The sequence below is a fragment of the Danio rerio genome, chromosome 20 (assembly GCF_049306965.1).
Source record: "Danio rerio strain Tuebingen ecotype United States chromosome 20, GRCz12tu, whole genome shotgun sequence".
NCBI lineage: Eukaryota > Metazoa > Chordata > Actinopteri > Cypriniformes > Danionidae > Danio > Danio rerio.
Window position 1 is genome coordinate 42,341,700 of NC_133195.1, and position 23,301 is coordinate 42,365,000.

General features: G+C 36.5%; 1 protein-coding gene across 4 annotated transcripts in view; it reads right to left on the reverse strand.

The window, feature by feature from the left end:
* Positions 1-23,301, reverse strand: part of rcan2 (regulator of calcineurin 2) — a 136,045-nt gene that overhangs the window by 7,156 nt on the left and 105,588 nt on the right. For 2 of the 4 annotated variants that reach the window (XR_012395454.1, XR_012395455.1), the window contains 3 exons: positions 20,580-20,753; positions 10,128-15,766; positions 6,938-10,039 (listed from right to left, as the gene is read on the reverse strand). Coding sequence is in view for 2 of the 4 variants with exons in the window: in NM_001320228.1 (NP_001307157.1) it covers positions 15,595-15,766; positions 20,580-20,753 (346 nt within the window). In the remaining 2 variants the exon portion in view is untranslated. Of the gene's footprint in view, positions 1-6,937; positions 10,040-10,127; positions 15,767-20,579; positions 20,754-23,301 lie in introns of those variants that run through there. The other 2 variants (NM_001320228.1, NM_214819.2) reach the window with 1 other exon arrangement.

Here is a 23,301-nt window from a genome sequence, read left to right on the forward strand (position 1 = left end):
CATCATCAACCGCCAAAGTTCAGTTCCAGTACTCAAGAACGCACGATCAGAGGACATGTGAAAGCTCCCGGATGTGTTCTTGATATCGACAAAGCATCGATGTAGACTCGCTCTAGAAGTCCCAGAAGTCATTGCCACTGGATGTAGGAAGCGCAGCATTTTATATAGATTTGTTATTAAAGTTCAGAGATATAACTTATTTCTGGAGTTTCCCTAATGAAACAGTGAATATAAACATTACCATGACAATCTTAATAAAAGATATAAACCCATTAAGGGTGTTTATTTTCAAAATTTGTCATTAAAATCGGTTTTATTTATATTTTGCAATGCATATTTGTAAGGTTTTTATGCATAGTAAATATTTTGAAATGGGGGGGGGGGGGGGGGGGGGGGGCAATAAATCATTGTATGAATGCTGTAATGTTTAAATAATTATTCATTAAAAACGTGTGAAGGTGATGTGACCATCAGGAAGAACGCAGCATCTCATTTCTCACAGGACACGTTCTCTGTTCTCGCGGTCTCCCGAATTCGATCTTCCGAGGTGACCGGGCAAGAACGCAAGTTCATTCTCTGCTTTCTTAGAATTAAGAAACAGCCAAGGAAACCCAATCACAGCCAAGCTGCTAGAATGGCCAGCCAATCACCTGACCTGAATCCAACAGAAAATATGAACTAATGATCAGAGTTTATAGACTGTACTCACAGAATATCAAGATTTTTGACTGAGAATCACAAAATTGAAAAATCTGAGCATACGAGATGCATCTTGAAGCTGTCCTTACAAAAAAAAGCCTTTTTTACAAAGGTATTAAATAAATTTCAGTAGTTCAGTACGTTTTCCTTGTGTCATCCCAGTATTATTACACATAATTTCTGAAAAAAAAAGGTTTATTTGTATGTTTGGAGTTTTACCAAAAACAGATGCAGTTTTATATCAGCAACCCCTTTAAGAAATAGATTTTCCAGGAAAAACCTTGATGTGTTCAATGCTTATTTCACCGGTTGTATGTTCTGACAAATTTACAATCCCACACATTCCTCTCCTGCAATGCCTCCTGAGGGCTCGGCTCCTCTGTGAAACCTGGGCATGACGTCAATGCTGCATACTGACGTCAAGGGTCAGACAGTCGAGGAGAGAATCAAGCTCATTACCACAGAGACCAAACCTTAACTTCATCCGCAAACCCTACAGGAGAATAAAACCACAAGGTTGTGCTGTGTTACTTCGCTGTCCCTCATAAAGCAGAAAACAAGGCTTTATTAAAACGGCAGTGATCTCATTGGCATGCGGAGCACATCTTTCCAGCTCCATCCTCTGATTTGTGCATGACAGGCGTGCACCAGCTGAGAAAGAGAAAGGTGCTGTGAAAGTGTGTCCGCCGAAAGGCCAGATGGATTTTGTCCGGTTAGTGTAGCTTCAGTGGGCCAGCACAGGGAAACGATGTGGGGTATTTTTAGAGCATTCTTTGGAAAGAGGGGGCAAAACGCTCCACTTCTCTTCATCCTTTTAAAGTCCTCCTCTCCAAAAGCACAAATGACAATTTCTGCATTCCTTAGCAACCGTCCCCAAAAATAAACCCCTTTCTCTTGATTGAGAAAGATTAACCCTTTGTAGAGCAAACGGCACACGGGCAGGATCCTACAAGGAAACTGAACCATTCTGATAAGCGCAGCTGCAGACTGAATAACAGCCACTGAATGGATAATGACTCGACGCAAATTGCCGTGTATTTGGTGTCAGCCATCTGCCACTGTGATTGAACATACCCTCAAATACATAGTAAAAAAAGTGAGGAGCTGTGCTGGAGAGTGCTTTAATCTATTGACATTATGGTTGTTTCAAACCTCCTCAGTTATACTGAAACCTTTCAGAGTGTTGGTAAGTGTTTCACACATCAGCAGGAACAAATGTGCACATTCTAACTTCAGCTTGTCACTTTGTATGGCACAAACTGAAAACTCACCATTTTTCTACATTTACACAGTTTAAAGGTGCTGCGTGTAAGTTTTTGACTCTTCTAAAAAATAAAAATAACAATATGTTTGCAGATATTTCAGAAAGCAAAAGTGAACATTCTTGTTTATCTGAAAAACAATGCTGAAGTCAGACATTCTGCTATGAAAATGTCTGTTTCGTGCCAGAACGCTGTCTTTGTTTTGGTTCTTTTAACCAACCCACTGCCACTTCATCCAATTATATTTCAGCACAATGGGTTTTGCCTTGTTGTAAAACATCGCATTTCATTGATTCATTCATTCAGAAAGACTCTTAAAGCTTGCGTCCATAACCGAAATGTGACCTCGGATGAACAGTACTGTAGCAGCCCCGAAACGAGACTCAGATCAGAGCTCCACATGAGGTTATCAATTAGCAAATAGTTATATTACAATATTATAAACATAAACGTTAGGTGAGCAGGTTACATTGTAATCCTGCATCCTAACAACATGCTTTGTTACGAGATTTGTTACTGGTCCTCAATCTGGCAACCTGCGCTGCGTTTGTTTTTGATCCAGGAATGCAATACCTAGTTCAACCACTGAGTGTCCATTTTACATACTGCACTTTTAACACCTACATTACAAGATGAGGAAGAGCAAGACAAACCCCAAACACAGCCACACTGGTTTCAGAAAAAAAACAGCTAGAATGGCCTCCTGATCTGAACCTGATCTGAACCCAATAAAAGTAAATATAAAATACATTTATATTTTGTATATAAGAATGTTATTTTGAGTTTATTTGCAGAAAATGGTCAATCTAAAATATTTCATTCATTCAGACCTTTTGTATATCCAAATAATTACTTGACATGACTTAACATAGTACATTATTTGATAAAACATTTGATTATTTAATATTTTGCTGAAAATATCTAAAAAAAAAAAAAAACTTTTCTATGAATAAGTGACCTAATTGATAATATTGTTATTTGAAATATGGAAGACAATTTAAATAGACACATTATAAACTAAATTACACTCAGAACATGTACCTAAATCCAGAGAATTGCTAGCTTTGAGTTTAGAAGTTCATGCACTCGCTAAAATAACTTTTTTTTGTGTCAACCATGTTTAATGCCATTATATTCTAACTCATATTTTAACGGTCTTATACTATTTACAAACAGTAATTAAGTTTGAATATTCACAACTAAATAATAATTTCTTAATTTATCTGTGACTTGGTGAAAAGGATGACATGTTCTCCAGAATATACATGCTTAAAACGAAAATATTTGTTTTTCTTTGTTCACTGGGCCCTCCCTGTACAATGGGGTCCAATACCCTTATTTTAAACAAACAGTTGTGGATGACAATACTTAAAAATATCCATTCAAATAGAGACGTACAGTATACAGTACAGCATGGGTCTGAGGCTGCGTTTACACTATTTTTAAACAGCATTTAGCAATGAAAACGCTTACTGGGCATACACATGTTTTACAAGCATTTGGTCACATGAGAAGGGCTTGATGAATTTGGGAACAATATGCAATAATGAATCATTTTCAAAAGTCTGTGTTTCAGTCTGTCTAAACTGAAATTGATCACCAACATTTTCAAAACATTTCGTTTTTGCAGGTTGAAGATATCGGATTGGTGTTATTGCCAGGCTTAACTAAACCATAACTAAATGTATGCGTTTTAATATGAAAACACTAGTGTAAACTGCATCTGAAGCATACACTCCAGGTCAAATTTGCATCATATGTCAGTAAAAACAAAGTAATCCATTCATACAAAGAAAACAAAATAAAGTTGTTTTCTTTAGTAAAATGACACCATGCAAGGAAAAAGTATTGAACACATGAAGAAAGAGGTGTAAAAAGGCATGGGAAGTCCAGACAGCATCTAAAATCTCTTATTAGTTAGAAAGTAACCCTGCCTCTCATCTGTGTTAATGAACATTAGATATTTCAGTCCAACATATACATAACCAGATGAGAAAAATGACCTATAATAAAGCTGCTAGAATGGCCAGCCAATCACCTGATCGTAATCCAATAGAAACTATAAACTAGAGATCAGAGTTTATAGGTTATACTGACAGAACATCAAGATTTTCACACTGAGAAATCTTTAATGCTTGAGACTCCATTCTCCATACAAGATGCATCTTGAAGCTGTCATTACAAAATAAAGTCTATTATACAAAGTATTAAATACATTTCAGCAGTTCAGTATCTTCTCCTTGTGTGATTCCATTATTATGACACACAAAGTAATTTCTGAATTTAATTGTATGTTTGGATTTTTACCACACTCTCCAGATCAAGCTCACAGGTGTCCATTACCATGTTCATGTGCTTTCTGGAGCTAAAATAACCCTTTCAGGGCCCTGCACGCTCCACATGCCTGGCTCATGTCTGTTATCTAAAGCATCCACAGATGCAGGAGGAATATTTCATTAAGTAGTTTTGCTTTCTCAGGGTGAAGCGGCTGGGTATGCACCTTGTAAACATACCAGGGAACAACAAAAGCATTTTATTTTAATGAGCTGGAGTGTGTGTGTGTGTGTGTGTGTGTGTGTGTGTGTGTGTGTGTGTGTGTGTGTGTGTGTGTGTGTGTGTGTGTGTGTGTGTGTGTGTGTGTGTGTGTGTGTGTGTGTGTGTGTGTGTGTGTGTTGTACAGTACAATTTCAGTGCTAGCCATGTGGAAAAGCAAACGCTCCGACACAAACGTATATGGAAACACACGCTTAACAATGGAAAAAAAGCTTCCTTCCACAACAACCACAATCATTATTGCCATCCGACAGCAGTCTAACGCAGTCAAGGTGCCCGAGCTGAATGGGCTGTTTGTTTAGTTTGCCACATGGTTCCACTTGAGCGCTGTTGATTGCTCACTAGTTTGTACTGTCTCTTCTGTTCCCTAATTGCCTTCAATTGCTATTAACATGCGCTGGCTTTGTGAATGAAGCCCATCATGAGTGGAGGTCACGGTGGTCAAAACTGAAAGTTTGATGCAACGGAACATCAAAGCAGATCTCTGCACACATACATTAAATATGCTTGATGTGTTAGTGATTATTTCATTGTAGTACAGTACATAAAAACTAGTATAAAATGCTTTGTATTTGATCATTTAGTTTAGTTTTAGTTTACAAAAAAATGAATTGGACTTATTTTACGAGTTTGCTTTTTCCTATTTAAACTTCAGTATCAAAAACAGTCACTAAGTTTCAATCGTCTAGTTGTTTCAATAATCAATCAAAAAAGTTCGCTATTCTATGCGAGCTGTTTCACTCAGGTCAGCGCTGCTCTCCATTTTATCTCCCCTGCCAGGCAATTAAGTGGTAATCAATAACAGTAATGTACTGTTCTCTAAATTTGCACTTAATTGGCATGAAATGTTGTAGCTTAAAGACTTAATGAGGATTAGCCATGTAATGTGTCAGAAGATGCCTACTTGATCTCTGGATTGTAATTTTTCCCATCCTGTAATTGAGTTCAGATTGATTTTATTCAAACGTGCATGTAGGAAAATGTGACTTTATCTTTAGACCATTTGTATTTTAAACTTTCACTAAAACATCCATAAATTAATATGAACCAGGGGGTCTGCCGGGTCTTAAAAAGGATTAAAATGTGATAAATCAATTTAGAGGTAAAATAAGGCTCTTAAAAGCTACAAAAATTCTTAAATGCTATTTTAAAAGGTATGAAAATTGGTTTAATTATTGATTGTACAATGTATAAATTTGATCTGCGAGAATTGGGATGCTGTATAGTTTATGAGATCGATAAAATCATTCTAGATTTGACGTTCATGCTGCTTTGTCCTGCTGTTCTATAGGCATCCCTGCTGGATTAGCAGTTTTATTCAGTATATGAAAAATGTTTTAGATTAGGATTAGTTTGTTACAATCAGTATTTAGTAAATATACTGTAAGTTCATATGGTACCAGTTGAAACCTAAAGTGGCGACGAGAATTTAAAATGTATGGAAAGACTCTTAAAAAAAAAAGTTTGGCAGGAGTGCATGCTTATGATTGAACACAGCAGGACCAGCATTAGCCAATACATGATCCACCAGTCAATTTCTAACTCACTGTAAATAACCAGAAATTCTTACCTCAGGATCTTTGTTTTAAAGAATCCCCCCTTCCACCCCTACTCCTCCCTTTCTAGACGCGGCAGCATGGCAGCCCAGTGGTTAGCACTGTTGCCTCACAGCAAGAAAGTCACTGGTTCAAATCCTTTCCTGGCTAGCATACATTTCTGTGCGGAGTTTACATGTTCTCCCGTGCTCAGGTTTCCCCGGGTTCCTCCCACAGTCCAAAGACGTTTGACAAAGGTAAATTGGCCAAACCAAATTGGCACTATAGACGAACAGCAGTATACTTCCAAAGCAGTTCATAATTCGCAATTCATAAGTGGAGCAGTTCTCGAGATCTACCAAAGGTCAAACTCTCTTCTCACCCTTCTGTTGAAAGGGAGCCCCGGGCTTGAGGATCTTTTGAGCTCTCTCCCAGAACAGCATGCTAAATACGATTTCTTATCAATCATGAGTTAAGGGTGAACTCTTGAAAAGGTATTGAATTTCACTGCCTGATTCCTGTATTTAGCCTGTCATCACCAAATCATAACATGAACTAAAACACAAAAGGGCTATAGCCACTATGGTTCTGTGAACTTAGCACCAAGATTAATGGATGACGATCCAAACAAAAGTTGCTAGACCTGTTGGACAAGTGGCCAATGTTCGCAACAATTATTTATTTTAATTTTATTACTCCTCATTCTAAACAACTTTTGCATCTTGGACATCTCTTGTCAATCAAGTCATCCATAAAATATTGAAGAAAAACATAGAATTGCAAGGCGCAAAATGATATATATATATATATATATATATATATATATATATATATATATATATATATATATATATATATTTTTTTTTTTTTTTTTTTTTTTTTTTTTGGTTGGTAGCACTGGTGCTCTTAACTTTAGATAATTAGGAGCACCAATCAAAATTTAGGCTCTCCCACCACAAATTGAGGGCACAACCACACATTTTATAGTAACAGATTTATTGCATTTGAAATCAACACTAGTCACAAATAGAAAAAAATCCCCCCACTGGCCCTGCTTAACATGAATGAGATGAACTGAACTGACGATACTGTAAAGGTCTTTGCACACTGAAGTCCAAAATTGTTATATGCGTTTCTTACGTATTGATCTGCAAAAAAATTGTCACGTAAACAAATCTTGCACACTGAGTCTGATGCGTATTAATTTATCCCTTCAGGGAAAAAAACACCAAACATTTTGAAGTGAGTTCAAGCAGTGATACTTTGTTCTTTTCTCTTTATTCCAAAAAAAGAAAGAGGAATAGGCTGCATATTGTGCTCATCCAATACTGCATAGAGGAAGGAGAGTTTAGCTCTTTATCAAAGAGCTGTGCTACAATTATTCGGAAATGCAAAGTTTATTTCAGGAAATCAGTGGAATTTTGATTCATTGCTTGTAATACTTCACATATTCACGTTTGTAAAAAAATCCTGAACAGAGACTGGCAGTACCTATTGACATTATAATAAATGGTGGTTGCGTTGACGTGTCGAAGCAACAGACCGAAAGCGGACCATGCTTTTTTATTATATGGGCAGTATGTCAAATGTATGGACACACACCAAACAGCAGTAGAGGAGAGGTGCGCCAGTCACTGAATCCAGCATATAGGGGTTCTCAACTGTCCACCACATTCTGTCTTATATTGTGCACTGTGTTCATCATCAAGTTATCTGTAGCTCAAATGACGGCATTCTGTATTTAGCATTTTGCTTGTATACTGTGGCTCTGAACTGTCAAAACATTTCTCAAAGCGTTTTTTTTTTTTGCATGCAAAAAACTGAAAACAATCGAACCTGTTTTGATTTTTTATTATTATTTTTTTATGACAGACAAATGTTTCAGAGGTAGTTTGTCAATACAATTCACACAATGTGAGGTTAAATGTATTTTTATTGTGCGAAAATTATGGTTCCCACAAATTGTGTCTGACAATGCACAGATGACATTGGCAAATAACTTATTATTCGCATACGCCATGTTAACTGCCAATCAGAAGAGCACGAAGGCGGGCCAAGCATTGCAGACAGGTTGTCTTGACCAAAAAGGTCGCAATTTCGAGCCCTAAATTGGGATTGGGCCTTAAAATTCATATGTAACTGTCCCTTGAAGCTTTTGTACTCAGTAGTCAAATTAATCAGGATTTACTGGTCAAAAATGCATGGTTACTGTATAGCTTACTAAATAACATTTTTACACATGCTTAAAAGTCTCAAAGTGCTCAGATTTTTGCTGCTTGTAACTATATTGAAATTAAATATGGCAAAAAAATCTTTATTTATAGTATAAATAAAGAAGTTAACAAATGAATGCCTTAGTATAGTACAGTTAGCACTTAGTATAGTTCATGCAATGAAAGGATTCGTTTAAAGTGCATTATGATGTGAATCATTAGAGCAGCATAAGCACATTTTTTTATGCTTATGCTGTAAGGTGTATAGCTTTACAGCATAGTGCTTTTTATGCTTATGCTGTAAGGCGTATAGCTTACACATTTTTTTTAAAACTGTTTTTGCTCTACTTAGTTTGTTTTTAGGATTAGTTCGTGGCCTTAACACTCCTTGTTGGCTGATCTCAGAACAGGCTGTGACACAGCCAAAGTGAAGTGGTTTCGTTGTCCTTGGGGTTATGCAACTTTGAATGACTCTCTTACAAAACATCCCAACAGCCATTGAGGGGATATGACCACTTGATACAAATCTAGCACTGCTGTATATGTTTATATATGTGTGTAGTAGAAAAGTGTCATACATGTCACTGTGATGTAAAACAGAGAAAAAAGCAAGTTAGAAATGTTTTTTCTCCCTTCAAGTATTTTGCTGTATTATGAGCTAAATCAATACGTTGGCTGGTTAGCATGAACATCTTTCTCCAATGGCAGTCATTTAGATATAAAAATGTAAAATCTATAAATTTTACAATGTTTTAAAGTAGATGTTTGACCACTTATTTGCCAGAGGATGTTTTATTTTCCATCTGTAGCCTTCATGTTGCAGTTCTGCGTAATTGCTCATGATAATAAAAATTATTAAAACAAAATACAATTAAAAGGGGTAATATTATGGGTTAAGGGGGATTATACACTTTTGTCTTTTTTTTGCGTGTTGGAAAAAAAAAAATAAGAAGAGGGTCCAGGAGACTCAAACAAGCAAAATTTCTTTATTAAGACATGTTGGTTATTCTGCTGTCAAACAGCGCCTTCAAGAAGTCCATGAGTCTGAAACTGATTTATTCTCTCTATTATGTGTTTAAAGAGGGGGCAGAGTTTGTAGGTGAAAATATAAAAAAATGGGCATGACTAGTTTTAGTTGAAGATCTTGTTTTAGGGTCTTGAATAGATCAGATAGAAAGTATCACCCAGAAACAAAGGCTCAGTCGTTGGGACCCTATCTTTAGCATTTGCATCACTTTGGCTCAGCCAGTGCTCAGGAAGCAAGAGATTTTAATGTCTTTAACATCCTAGCTGGCGTTTTGAATAAAATTAGATAATTAGATTAAAAAAACTTTTCAGTTATATAAACTGAATTTAAAACTAGATCATATACATTTATATTTTCACAGTGCAATGTTTCTAAAAAACTTGCAAAGTTACAAAGCTAACGTTTTCAACAAGGGGCTTTTACTGCATTGTAAAATAAATCATTGTGACGTATTTTGAGCATAACTGTCACCGACTCGGTCCCAGTTACTCCCCTCGCTGGCCAGCAGAGGCCGCCATCTCCGGACTTCTAGCATTACATCATCCATCTACGCTGATTGTGCACACACCTGTCTTGAATCTAGTTAATGACCCACGTACCCTATATAAGCCGCACACAAACACTCAGTCAGTGCGAAGTCTTGTTTAGCCCCGGCCAGCATTACTGAGCGTTATTCCTGCCTGATTCCTCGTGCATAACTTCAGCCTGTTCCTGACTCTGCTTCGCCTTCTGCCTGCCCACGACCCACGCCTGATACACGGACTCTGATATTCGCTGCCTGCCCACGACCCACGCCTGATACACGGACTCTGATATTCGCTGCCTGCCCACGACCCACGCCTGATACACGGACTCTGATATTCGCTGCCTGCCCACGACCCACGCCTGATGCACGGACTCTGATACTCGCAGCCTGCCTTCTATCTATGCCTGGTAAAACCCTCTGTGTCTGTCATCGCCAGTCTTTATACCTCACAGACTGTTGTTGTGTGTTTGCACTTTAGTGCATATTGTGTGTTTGAGTGAGAGCTTGATTAATAAATACTGCATAATGGATCCCTCCGTGTCAGTCTCTTTGTTACAATAACCCTTCATAGACACATACTCATGTGTCTCATATTTAGAGACACATGAGTATATATATATATATATAGAGAGAGAGAGAGAGACACCTAGTATATATTGAAAATGGGGCAATTGAATGAATTGTTAAACTGTAGCCCTGGATAACAAAACCAGTGATGTCAGTTTTTAGAAAATGCCACCTGAAGGCTGAATAAGTACGATTTCCATTGTTTTGTGTAATATTTGGCCAAGATATGACTAAAAAACAGAATCCCAGTGATTTAACAAAAAATAAATAAATGAATAAATACAGAGAAAATCACCTTTAAAGTCTCCAAATTAGGTTATTAGCAATGTTTATTACTAACCAAATATACAATTTTTATATATTTATCGAAGAACATTTACACAATGTCTTTGAGCTGCAACAACATTGCTGCGTCCTCGGTCGTATATCCGTCCTAAATAATATAGAATTGGAAATGTAGTATGTTGAAAAGAGTATGCCAAAGTTTCCCGGAGGGTTTACTATTTCCGGTGAAAATTTTAAGTGTAGAACTGTCCGTACTCTAACCGCTGATATTTCCAACAGTACATTGCGTGTTGGATGTGAATTCGATAAGAACGACAAACACAGTTAAAAGGGAAATTAAACAACAAACATGATGGACGCGCGAGACCAACCGTTAAGTACGGAGGCTTCAGTAAAGATGTTTGTATGACTGTTAATTAATATCTATAGCTCACTGGAAAATATATAAATCGAGTTGTCTGTGTTATACTTCATCTGCAACAACAATACTGAACTTGTATAAAGATGTGTTTGCATAATTGTCCAAAGACCTGAGGAGATTTCTCTGCGTGAAAGACTCGTGAATGGCTGATTATCCTGCTGCTGCTTCTCCAATAAGGTAAGAAATTAAATATGACAGAAATTTGGTGTGTGGATGATTGACAGGGCTCATAACCAAGCAACATAACAATCTGTCTTTTGGTACACACTCAAAAGAATATATTTTCCTTTACAAAAAAAGTACAAATTTTTAGGTCGTAGTATAAGTATGCGAATTGGGATATAGCATATTATTTTGACTTTTACAATGGCGGTTCATTCCCATGTGGAGTCCCCTGATGAATCAGCCACTAAGCAAAATAAATGAATAAATGCCTTATACAATCTATTTTCTGGCTATTCCCACAAATATATCCATGCCACATAAGACAAGGTTTTGTGCTCCAGGGTCACACATTGTATGCTTAAGTATTTGGTTTTGCAATACAAGAGAACAAATGGAAAAATATTTTGCAGATGCCCATAAAAGGTTGTGGTGAAGCTAGGACTTTATTTACGGGAAAAAAAATGCCATATTGGTTAATGCTGCATGACCACGAGACCTTAACTTTCTACAATGAGTTATTCAATTGTTCTGGATTTGGGTGTGCTCTCTGCATCTGTTAGCCTGGCATCTCATGTTATTACAGCTGCAAGAGCTTTTAACAGTATGCAAAGTATTTGTCTGTACAACCAAGCAAGCGTTGCAATGACTCATTTATTTACACGTCACATAACTCCATTACATAAATAATATAGGCTAAAACATCAGAGCTATGCTTAAACATCCTCCATGGTTATTTGGAGAGAGCCAGACAGAGAGAGATTTAGAATTCAGCAGGATGTTTTCACGGGATTTTGAAATTGATCCCTTGGGGTTTTGATGGCTGAGTGTCCATAATGCCAAGCCCCGTTGCATAATTCAAATGTTCCTACTTCATAATCCCCAAACGCCTTTTACACTGTCAGCTAAAAATAGACCAAACAAACAGAGGGTGACATTCAATATTGACCTGCTTCCATAAGCGATGCGCTGCCAACCGGAGCTTTTAGGCCTGGTTTCCCTGTGGCACAGTATCGTCATATACACTCCGTGCTCTAAAGCTGCTCGAACTGAAGATGAACTGAATGTGTCGAGCAGCTGTTTAGATGGGAACACAAGACGATGGTGCTCCTGCCAGGGCAGCAGATGGATCAGGCTGAGTGATATAATACTGACAAATTTAGACACATTATGAGAAACCAAATGGCACTCGTATGGGTAAAACAAAAAGTCTCTTAGAGATGGATTGCTCAGTCTAAAACAGCTGTGAAAGTAACTTACAATAACAATGTTGTGATTTTTATGTCTTTTTTTTGGTCAAATCCAGACCTGTCGATGGATTTAAAGCAGATCTGAGCTGATGGCTATCGGAGTGTCTATTATGGGAGATCGAAAGAGGGCAGAAATTCACAGAAATCTGCTGTTTATAAGGTCAGACTGTTGATATGGTTTTAATGGAGATGAATAATATTCATCAGGCAAGATTTGGTGATGGCGTATCTGGCTGTGCTGATGCATAGTGTGCTGAGGCACACTATTTAAGATTTTTACATTGATACAGCCAAAATCCACTATAACAGTGTTATATATTTTGTTGACTTATGAGTATGCATTATCCCAACTGTTTTAAAGAATGTTTAAATAGAGAAATCATCAATTTTAGCTAATGACATGGACCTTGTCCTGTGTGGTCATGCTAATGACATCACACACCCTTGATTCGAGGTTTAGTTTTAGAGAAAACAGGGAAACACCAAAGATGCGTTAATATGTCATGTGTTTTGTTAGACTGCACAGAGCCGCATTATAACAGAATCTTAAAATGCTTTTAGCATGATAAAACAGCATTTCTTCTTTTGCATGTATCATGATCAGAAGAACTGTTAGCGGTGGATTGTGGCATAATAAAAGCTCTGCTGCTTTAGTGCCACGTCACACTCAATTCTCATCAGCAATTGCTTCAGCGCTCTCGTTTGGCTTCCCTGGCTTTCTCTTTCTGGCCTTACTCTGCTTCATACTATCATGATAATAAGTTTTGAATACTTTAGCTCATCTATTAAAATGATTTCTGCAGGGTGTAATAAGATGTAATTAGGATAACAACTTCTATGATTATACACTCAGTCACAGTGTCATCACAATTCATTGTTTGTCAGAATTCAAAAACTTTTGTGGTAAATAGTCTCCTTTAAACTGGAAACTCGGCTTTTGCTCTGTGCCTTTAAACACAATAGAAATGCAAGAGCAAGTTTTTAGTTCTTGAGCACGGGCTATATCTGTCTTAGCTTTTCCTGGCTCTTTCCACACTCTACAAATCTTATTCTTTGCAAGTAGTTTGCTTTCTTATCTAGTTAAAAAGACCTTGAAACAATATGCATTTTGAAAGCAAAACAATACATTTACACCTGTAACCTCACTACTTTTTAGAGCAACCGACTCCCATACAAAGAATCGCCGGTTTGATCCCAGCTCAGATTGGGTTGGGTGCAGTAGGGCTGATGGGTTACACGTGGGGGCTTGTTTGGAATGGGAGTGAGGCAAGGCTATTCAATTAGTTTGTCATGGGGGCCGGTTCATAAAAAGCATCCCAAACGAAAAGTCAGAGAGATATGGTTTGCTATAAGTGATGACACAACTGCATATAAGTATATATAACTGCATATAACTGTATTTTTCCTTAAGACACCCACAGTGGTTTTTCTACATTAAAATGTCAATATATTGTATTTGAAACTAAATAATGTCAGTGCATTGTGCAATAGACTTTTTATTTTTTTACAAACATTCAAATGTTGTATTTCAGAGCACAACAAAAGCAGTGCATTGCTGAAGTAGGCTTCTACATTCAGACACATTCACATGTTATATTTTGAACTGCATAACAATTATAGATGCAACAATTTTAGATTTTGGTTGCACGATTATATAGTCTGAAGAATATTCATGGTTTCACGGTTATCAAGTTTAATGTAAATGTAAGCTTTATATTAGGTAATTAGCTGGAATGTGTGGGCAAACCTTACTCCTGTTTTGAGAAACCTACTCCCTATCAAAGAATCACTATTTTGATCACAGCTCAAATCGGGTAGGGTACAGTAGGAGCGGTGGGTTACATGTGGGTGCTCGTCCGGGATAGGAGTGAGGTTTTGGGGGAGGGGGGTGTAACGGAGGCCAGCTAGCGAAGTGCTTTGCAGGTAAACCTCACCCCTCTGCCCTTAAAAGGGTGCACTAACTACAGACATTAGAGGCCATAGTCTTTAGCCTCCTTGTTAGAGCAAACAACTCCCATGCAAAGAATCGCCAGTTCGATCCCAGCTCAGACTGGGTTGGGTGCAGTAGGAATGGTGAGTTACATTAGATTATTTAAAAAAAAAAGTATAAGTATTTTGTCTTGCTTCACTGGCAGATTTTTTTCACTTAATATATAATATAATGAAATATAAAAAAAATTGCCAGTTTTGTACTTATTATTCTAATTATTTTTGACATAAAAGAAAATTCTATAATTTTGACCCATACAACGCACTTTTGGCTATATTGTCAAAAATAAAGCATTGCATTTTAAACTAATTTTTTGGTACAGGGTCGCATCATGTTCATGTTTTCTCTGTTACTTACAGTAAGTGGATAATACCATGATGGTGGTTCCATGAGATAATATCTGATCATAACATTACCACAGTGTTCGATGTCTTACAGCTTACCTAACTCCAGAGTTGCGTAACATTATGGAAGAACTGTCTGTCATCATCTGTAATTTGATACTTGATGCTATAAAAAACTCTATAGAAAATTCATAGTAGGTTGTTAATTGGACACTGGAGATACCCCAAACCAGGAAAGGCAATGAAAAGGTCATGTGATGTTGCTTAGTAATGTGCTTATTCACTCTGTTGAGCTGTTCCCATGAGATCCTGGGCACTCACAAGCCCACTGTATGTAAGTGTGTGTGGTCCATACCAAACATAGCCCCCCGTCTGCACTGTCAAACACCCACATAAACAGAAGCATCTACACAGCAGCTTTAATCAAAACACATTACAGCTCCACCAGGACTGGCTACAGTAACCGCTCATCAGGGCACAGTGGGAGATGCGCACACACATACACATGCCTGAAGGTCAGTTGAAGAAGAGCGCATTGATTAGGAGCAGGATGGGGGACGTACAATAATCACCTGCACTGCAGCGAAGAGGACAATTTAAAACAATGGCTAACCAAGATTACAAGAGTTGGTAGCATGCTACGTGATGAATGCAAGGCTGAACTGCATAGTTGAGATGGGGATAAGATCTTTTTATGTCAGTGCATGATGGACCAGGTGCTACTGGTTTTGAATGAGAACTCTAGTGAATTGCGACTGACCTGGGCCAAGCTTGGCAACTGCATACAGCAGGTCGTAGTTAATAACCGGTGTGGCCTCATCAATCTGTTGCCAACCGACTGGAGGTGAGCCAGGGGGAGAGATGAGGAACTGTTTGGAAGGCTGTGGAGGAGCCAGGTGCAAATTGTCTCCTTCAGATACTGGGTTCTGCACCTGAAAGCCAGAGAGTGTGTTGTTAATAGTTAATCAGAAGAAAGAATTGGTTATTAGCAAATACATGCTACTTTTTGGAAATGATGAATTACCTATTTATCATTCTCATTACCATTTATCACTACAAAAAATCAGATTTGACTTTAAAGGTCCTGTGAAGTGCATTGAAATATGCATTTTTATTTGATGTTTAACGTAATCTCAACCGAAACATGAAGAGAGGGTGGACATAATGTAGATTGCATTATACTGGAATTCGGTACCAATCAAAACTGAAATTTAAAAACAAGTAAATTTCCCGCAAACATTTGAGCTTTGTGGAGAACCTTCTAAAACGGCGCTGATTTGCCATTGGGTTCACATGCTCAACAGAAATGGCTGTGATTGGCCGTGACGGTCATCAGGTCACAAACTCACCGCTGTTTACTGAGTGTAACCACAGATGCAGGGATACTGGAAGCGTTTTAAAACCGTGATTCATCAGTGGATCACTCGTATGTCAGCTTATAGACAAACCAACTGATCTGCGTAACGTTGAAACACTCCAGTGTCCCTGTATCTGTGGTTACACTCCGTAAACAGCAGTGAGTTTGGTAAACAGATGACCTTCATGATGAAATGCAAATGAGAAGCCTCTACTAGGGGGAGGGGCATGTCAGACACTAGAGAGGATTTGATTGGTTATGATTTGATGAGCAACTGAAGTATGAAGTGACCTGAATAAATCTGTTGATCTATTTTGGCAGATATGGCAAACTACTAGCTTTACATGTTCATATCAGTTTTGTGTCTTATAAATGGAAATTTTGTCATTGTTTTGGAGCACACTAGCTTAAATATATATTATATTATGTATTAAAACTAACATTATTTAAGTATGATCTTTTTTTTCTTTTACTTTGAACAGTGATAGAGCTTTACTTCTGGGATTTCTGCTTAGCAGCAAATAAAACAAATCCTTCTTTATACCCAAATCCAAAAAGCTGCTTATAAAAAAATAAATGTAATATTGTAGTAGTTAAACAATTTAAAAAAAGAAAAACATTGTTTTTATATGGAACTCAATTTCAATCAATTTTTAAGTTTTTTTTTTTTTTTCAGAAAGATGAGTGTCCCCCTTTTCTTCAGACAGCACAGATCTACTTGATTTGACTGTCACCTGCCATTTCAGTGGATCTGAAAGCAGGAATTATCTGACTGAAATGGGCTGATGAAGGAATAATCTAACGGGGCTCTATTACATTTAACATTTTCTTAAACCTGAATTTTTCATATCCACAGCTATTAATGTACTGAGCGCCTCTGTGATTTGTTTTGCCCTGTTCTAATCTGTAGGAATGCTGCGGGGATAGTTGCATGTAGTGTGCGTGTTTCCAGTTTTCGTCTAATTCCAGTTAGTGTAAATGAGTTGACATGTTCAAACATTACCTCTATAATAGCTTACTGTCATAGCAGATTTGACATATCATTGTTTTTTAATCTACCAATCTCTTGCCATCACCCTCATAACTCATCTCCCTCATAACAGGGAAACCAAAGTGCTTACAAGCGGCAGACCGGTTGTTGGTTATAGGAGGATTACATAAACGTTACTAGCCATTTTGCAATGAGCTAATGCAGCGTGTGCCTGACTGGAGTAGTGTTTGGAGGTGGGCAGGGAAGTCAGAACATTGCCTGTCACATCATTTTGGATGCCTTGTTGAGCGTTGTTGCACTGAAAACATTATATTTAGTACACTTTCTTTTTTATCTTTTTAGATGGTAGTCTGAATTGTTCGGTTTGTATTGTGTACGGAACCGAAAATCTCGTACCAAACAGTTCAATATGAATATGCGTATCGTTACACCCTTAATAAGGGTGTTAAAATGGTAATATGTTAAAAACTAACAATATTGATACTGACATCTAAAAAAAAAACAACATTATTTTAATATCATGGGAACTTTAAAGCAAGCAGTGGTTTGACTTTATTTACTTTTTATTTATTTACATTATTACATTATTTTATTTATTTTTTATTTACTTTGTTTAAATTTATTTACGGTGGTTTGACTGATTTGTCTTTATACTTGTGATTACAATGTAAAAGTGTACTAACTTTGAACAGTTTTATAGCATTTAAATGATACTTTTAAGCATTACACTTTAATATATTTTTGAAGTAGTACACTATTTCTACACACTAATATCAATTTAAATATATATTTTTAAAGTTCAATTTAATTTATACTTGCAATAACTATTTAAACAAACAATTTTTTAAATACACTTAGATTATATTACTACATTATACATTTGCTGTATAAGATATTTTTCAAGTAGTACACTTTATTGCTACATACAAAAAAATCTATATAAATATCAGTGGTATTTACTATACTTTCACATTTTCACACAAATTTTTAGTTTACTCAAGTACACTTTTTTTCACATGGGAAAGCTTACAGGTAAAACTGCTATAGTACTACCCATCCAGCAATAGTAACAGGAAGCACATAATATCAGCATTTTGATTGGTCAGATCACCTGTCAATCAAACCCCTGGCAAAGGCTCTCTTGATAATATTTGATCTATATGTCTACTGTATCTAGTTTTAAGATTTTTTTTTTAATCACTTCTTTTTATTTACATTTGATAATGTATTCGGGTGGCACGGTGGATCAGTGGTAATCACTGTAACCTCACAGTAAGAAGGTCACTGGTTCAAGTCCGGGCTGGGCCAGTTGGCGTTTCTGTGTGAAGTTTGCATGTTTTCCCCATGTACATGTGTGTATTCATGATCTCGTTTTCTGAACTGAAACTTGATTCATATTCACAGGCTGAATTGGAATCTTCGCAACAGTACTCTTATTTAACCCGTCCTTTGTTTGAACCCCTCCTTTATTTTACAACAGTTATGTCAGCTCGATGTGCTCTTTTTGAGCAGCTAATACCAAATATCAGAGTGCATCTTTTTCATAGCTGTCTGCTCCTGCCAGTGGATTCTGTTCTACTGGTGTTGTGTAATCCTAAACATGAAGTCATTTCCTGCTCACTGAAGGGTTACAGACCCCTGGCATGAATTATGAAAGGATTACGATGAACGTGACGTATGGTCAATGTGACCATGTGCTATTTAAAGATCAACACTGCCTGATGTCTCCTTGTATGATCTATCGTTTTGTCTATGGGGTATCTATCTATCTATCTATCTATCTATCTATCTATCTATCTATCTATCTATCTATCTATCTATCTATCTATCTATCTATCTATCTATCTATCTATCTATCTATCTATCTATCTATCTATCTATCTATCTATCTGTCTATCTGTCTGTCTGTCTGTCGTTTTAGCCATCCATAATCAAACATCCATCAATTTTAATGAAATATCTATCCATCCATCCGAACCAAACATCCATCCATCCATATCAAACATCATAATCAAACACCCATTCATCCCAATCAAACATCCATCCATCAATCCTAATCAAACTTGCATCCATTTTAATCAAACATCCATCCATCCTAATTTAACTTACATCCATCCCAATTAAAAATACATCCATCTCTCCTAATCCAACAAAAATGTATCCATCCATCCTAATCAAAGATACATCTGTCCTAATAAACATCCATCCATTCTAATTCAACATCCATCCATCCTAATTAAACATACATCCATCCCAATCAAAGATCCATCCATCTTTCCTAATCCAACAAAAATGTATCCATCCATCCTAATCAAAGATACATATGTCCTAATCAAATATCCATCCTAATTCAACATCCGTCCATCCATCCATCCAATTATCCATCCATTCACGCATCCTAATCAAACATAATTCATGCTAATCAAACATGAATCTATTCATTTTAATCAGACATCCATTCATCCAAATCAAACATCCATCCTAATCAAACATTTATCCATCCATTCATCCATCCTTATTAAACATCCATCCATCCTAATGCTGCATCTATCCATTCTAATCCAACATACATTCATCCATCCATCCTAATCAAAGATACATCTGTCCTAATCCAACATCCATCTTAATCAAACATACATACATTTTAATCATCCATCCTAATTCAACATACATACATCCTAATCAAACATACATTCGTCCATCCTAATTAAACATCCATCCATGCTAATGAAACATCCATTCATCAAATGTTCATCAATCATCCATCATTCTAACCAATCATCCATCCTTCCCAAACATCCATCCTAAACAAACATCCATCCATCCATCTTAACCAAATATACATACAACTTAATCATCCATCCATCCTAATAAAACATCTATCCTCAGCAAACGTCCATCCATCTATTCCAATCAAACATCCATCCATCCATACATCCATCAATCCTAATTAAACATCCATCCGTCCGTCTCTTTTTACATGCAAAGTGTCTACACAATATATTTGTTTGTGTGTGCGTGTGTGTTTGTGTGTGTGTGTCTATGATTCAAATCAATTAAAAACAAGTTCAACCCATAAATGAATGGAAACAAAGTATCTAGATCTCTTGAATCAAAATGCAAAAATGAACAGAAAATGAATGAATTATAAGATCCTGAATAATTAAATTACACAACCAATAAAATGAGCATAGCTACACTGAAGTAACATAAAACCCCTAACGCAGACCAAAAATATTTAAGTATCTTAATTTAATGCCATTTAAGATGTTTTATGGGCCCACAGCCAATCTGTATCTATAACTCAATACATGTAAAATCTTTTGGCATTGTATGGCAAGTTTGCTTTATTTTCTTCAACTCCTCTTAGATTTCTTCTGATGCCTCTAGTTCTCACCTGGGCAAAGTAAAGTTTGAGTTTCTTCCCTCTGAAAGGCGTCTCGTGCAGCTCTATTCTTGCGCTGGCTGCTGCTTTAGGGTTACTGAAATTGATTCGTACACGTCTGAAGCTCTTAAACTGCTGGAACGTCACACCCTCATCGTACGCGAGGAAGAGCGCTTCAAACATTTCCTGAAAGACAAAAAAATAAGCAAGCCTAATTAACAAGGGATGGATATTTCAGTCCACTGGCAAATGTCAAAGCATGAATAATTCATAGGTCTTTACAGAAGACAAAGAAAGTCGAGCAGGAATGCTTTTTTTTTTACTGTGCCAGAAACAAGCAAGACTTGTTCCACCAATATCAATCTTATTAAAGCCATGAGAGAACAATTGTGATTAATGTCTACACCTCTCCGACAGGATGAACATCATTGTGTTCTTTACAAAAGCGAGCAGGCTTTGGACTAGGAAGACCTCACAAAACATTTAGCTCAGCTCAGCCAAAACTGCACTCTGTTGGAGAGACAGATTGGCTGAATCTGTTATGACACTTTTATATTCATTTCCTATGCACAAGAGGAACTGATGAAAGCAATTCTGTCTGCAGCTTGGCTCTCAGTTCAAGATTCAGTCTTTCTGAGCTTGAGTAAGCATGAGTGTATGCTTAGCCTGTTTTAATGTGAGGATTATTAATGTTATTAACCTAAACAAAGGTTATTTTATTAAATGAAGACTAAAACTATTGAAATTTTTTTTATAAATTAACAACAGATGTTGAAAAATGAATGTTTTTGTTGTTTGAACTAATTATTTAAAATGAGCTGAATTAGCAAAGTTTTTTGGGGACAACTTGATATATTAACTTTAACTTTTTATATTAAATCCACTTAATAATTGGCAAAATCACTCATTCTGGGGTGGAAAATCGGACATGACCCTTTAGATCAGAGATGCCCGCAGGCCAAAGTTGGCCCATGCTAACATTTGATTTGGCCCACCATCCTATTTGAGAAGAGGAGAATGATGGGGAGGTGGTTGGGGCAAAATTCTTTAACGGAGATCATCATTTCGAATTTAATGTAAATTTGTTTTGTAAAATAAGTTGTTTTGCACAAGACATCAGCAAAGGCAAATGCAGGTGCAGCTTAGTGTAGTTTGCATTGAATTCCATTGTGTTATTAATAGGATTGCTTGTTTTTATTGCAATAAGTTCATCATAAAAAATTCTAAATATACTGCATTAGTTAATATAATTTAAAGCAATGCTTTGTAGCTATTTTTAAATACTAGGAAATTAATTAGAAAATTACTCATGGAAACTTTAATGTAATACAGTTTGGTATTTTTACCTTCTGCCCACAGCCCTCATCTGCTGCGTAAAAACGTGCTGGATAAGTTGGCGGTTAATTCTGCTGTGGCGACCCCAGATTAATAAAGGGACTAAGCCGACTAGAAAATGAATGAATGAATGAATGAATGAATGAATGAATGAATGAATGAAATTGTAAGGGTTTTGAATTTGTAATGGTTTTGGATTCAGTGTTTGTCCAAACCATTATTTTATTTTTATTATTAAAAAATGTGCAGTGCACAAGGGTTAATGTCTAGACTAGATATGTTAATCTACAATTATGAAAACAGAAACTAAATATATCAATTATATAGAAATGTTTTTACAAAATAAAAACTGAACTGAAACAAAACCAAAATGAAACTAAAACTAAACTTAAATCTACAGCCAGTGGTGTAAAGTGACTAATTACAAATACTTTAATTACTGTAATTAAATAGTTTTTCTCAGGAATTGTAATTTACAAAGTCATTTTAAAAATGTGCACTTTTACTTTCCCTTGAGTACATTTTCAGTGCTGTGTCGGTACTTTTACTCCACTACTTTTCTTCAACCTGCACTCACTTCTTTATTATTTCTTGTCTATGGGGATTCAAAAATTCAGTCCTGTGATTTTAGTCCAATCAAATCAAACTAGAAGGTAAATCGCATCATTATGAACTACCTCAAGACACTGACACCTGTTGTTTAAAACACGGGCAAACTGTTTAAAAGCATTTAAAGTGTCCAAGAAGATGTCCAAAATCTTTACACGCATTGACCCAGAAACTGTTTAGATGCATGTCACTGATGAGAAGATGACGGATGTTTACTGTATGATGACAGAAATGGCCTTAAACACTGGCACAACTGGTCAACATGACGTCAGATTGACGTTGTACCCTAACGTCATGGGGATGTTGCATTTTGTTTGGAAATGAAAATCAGGTTGATGTCAGAACTCAACGTCAGGCCGATAAACTCAGCATTGAATTCCACTGTGTTATAAATGTGATTGTTTTTATTGCACATAAGTTATCATTTAAAAAGTTACACTGCATTAGTTAATGCAATTTGAAGTAATGTTCTCTATTTATTTTAAAATATAAGGAAAATTTGGAGAAATTACCCAAGGCAACTTTAATGTAATGTAGTTTGGTATATTTACCTTCGACCATAAGCTCTCAATGATATTTGGTTATTGGCCCTTCATACAAAAAAGTTTTGGCACCCCTAGTCTTAGGTATTCATGTAACATATTGTGAAAAAATGTCCACATAAAGTTTATTAATAGGATTAAGAATCTTAAACCAGCATGCTTACAATTTTTATAATTATATGCTGGCTGCATACTCTTAGATATTACCTCTCAATTAATCTTTATTCATTTTCATTATTTTATTAGTT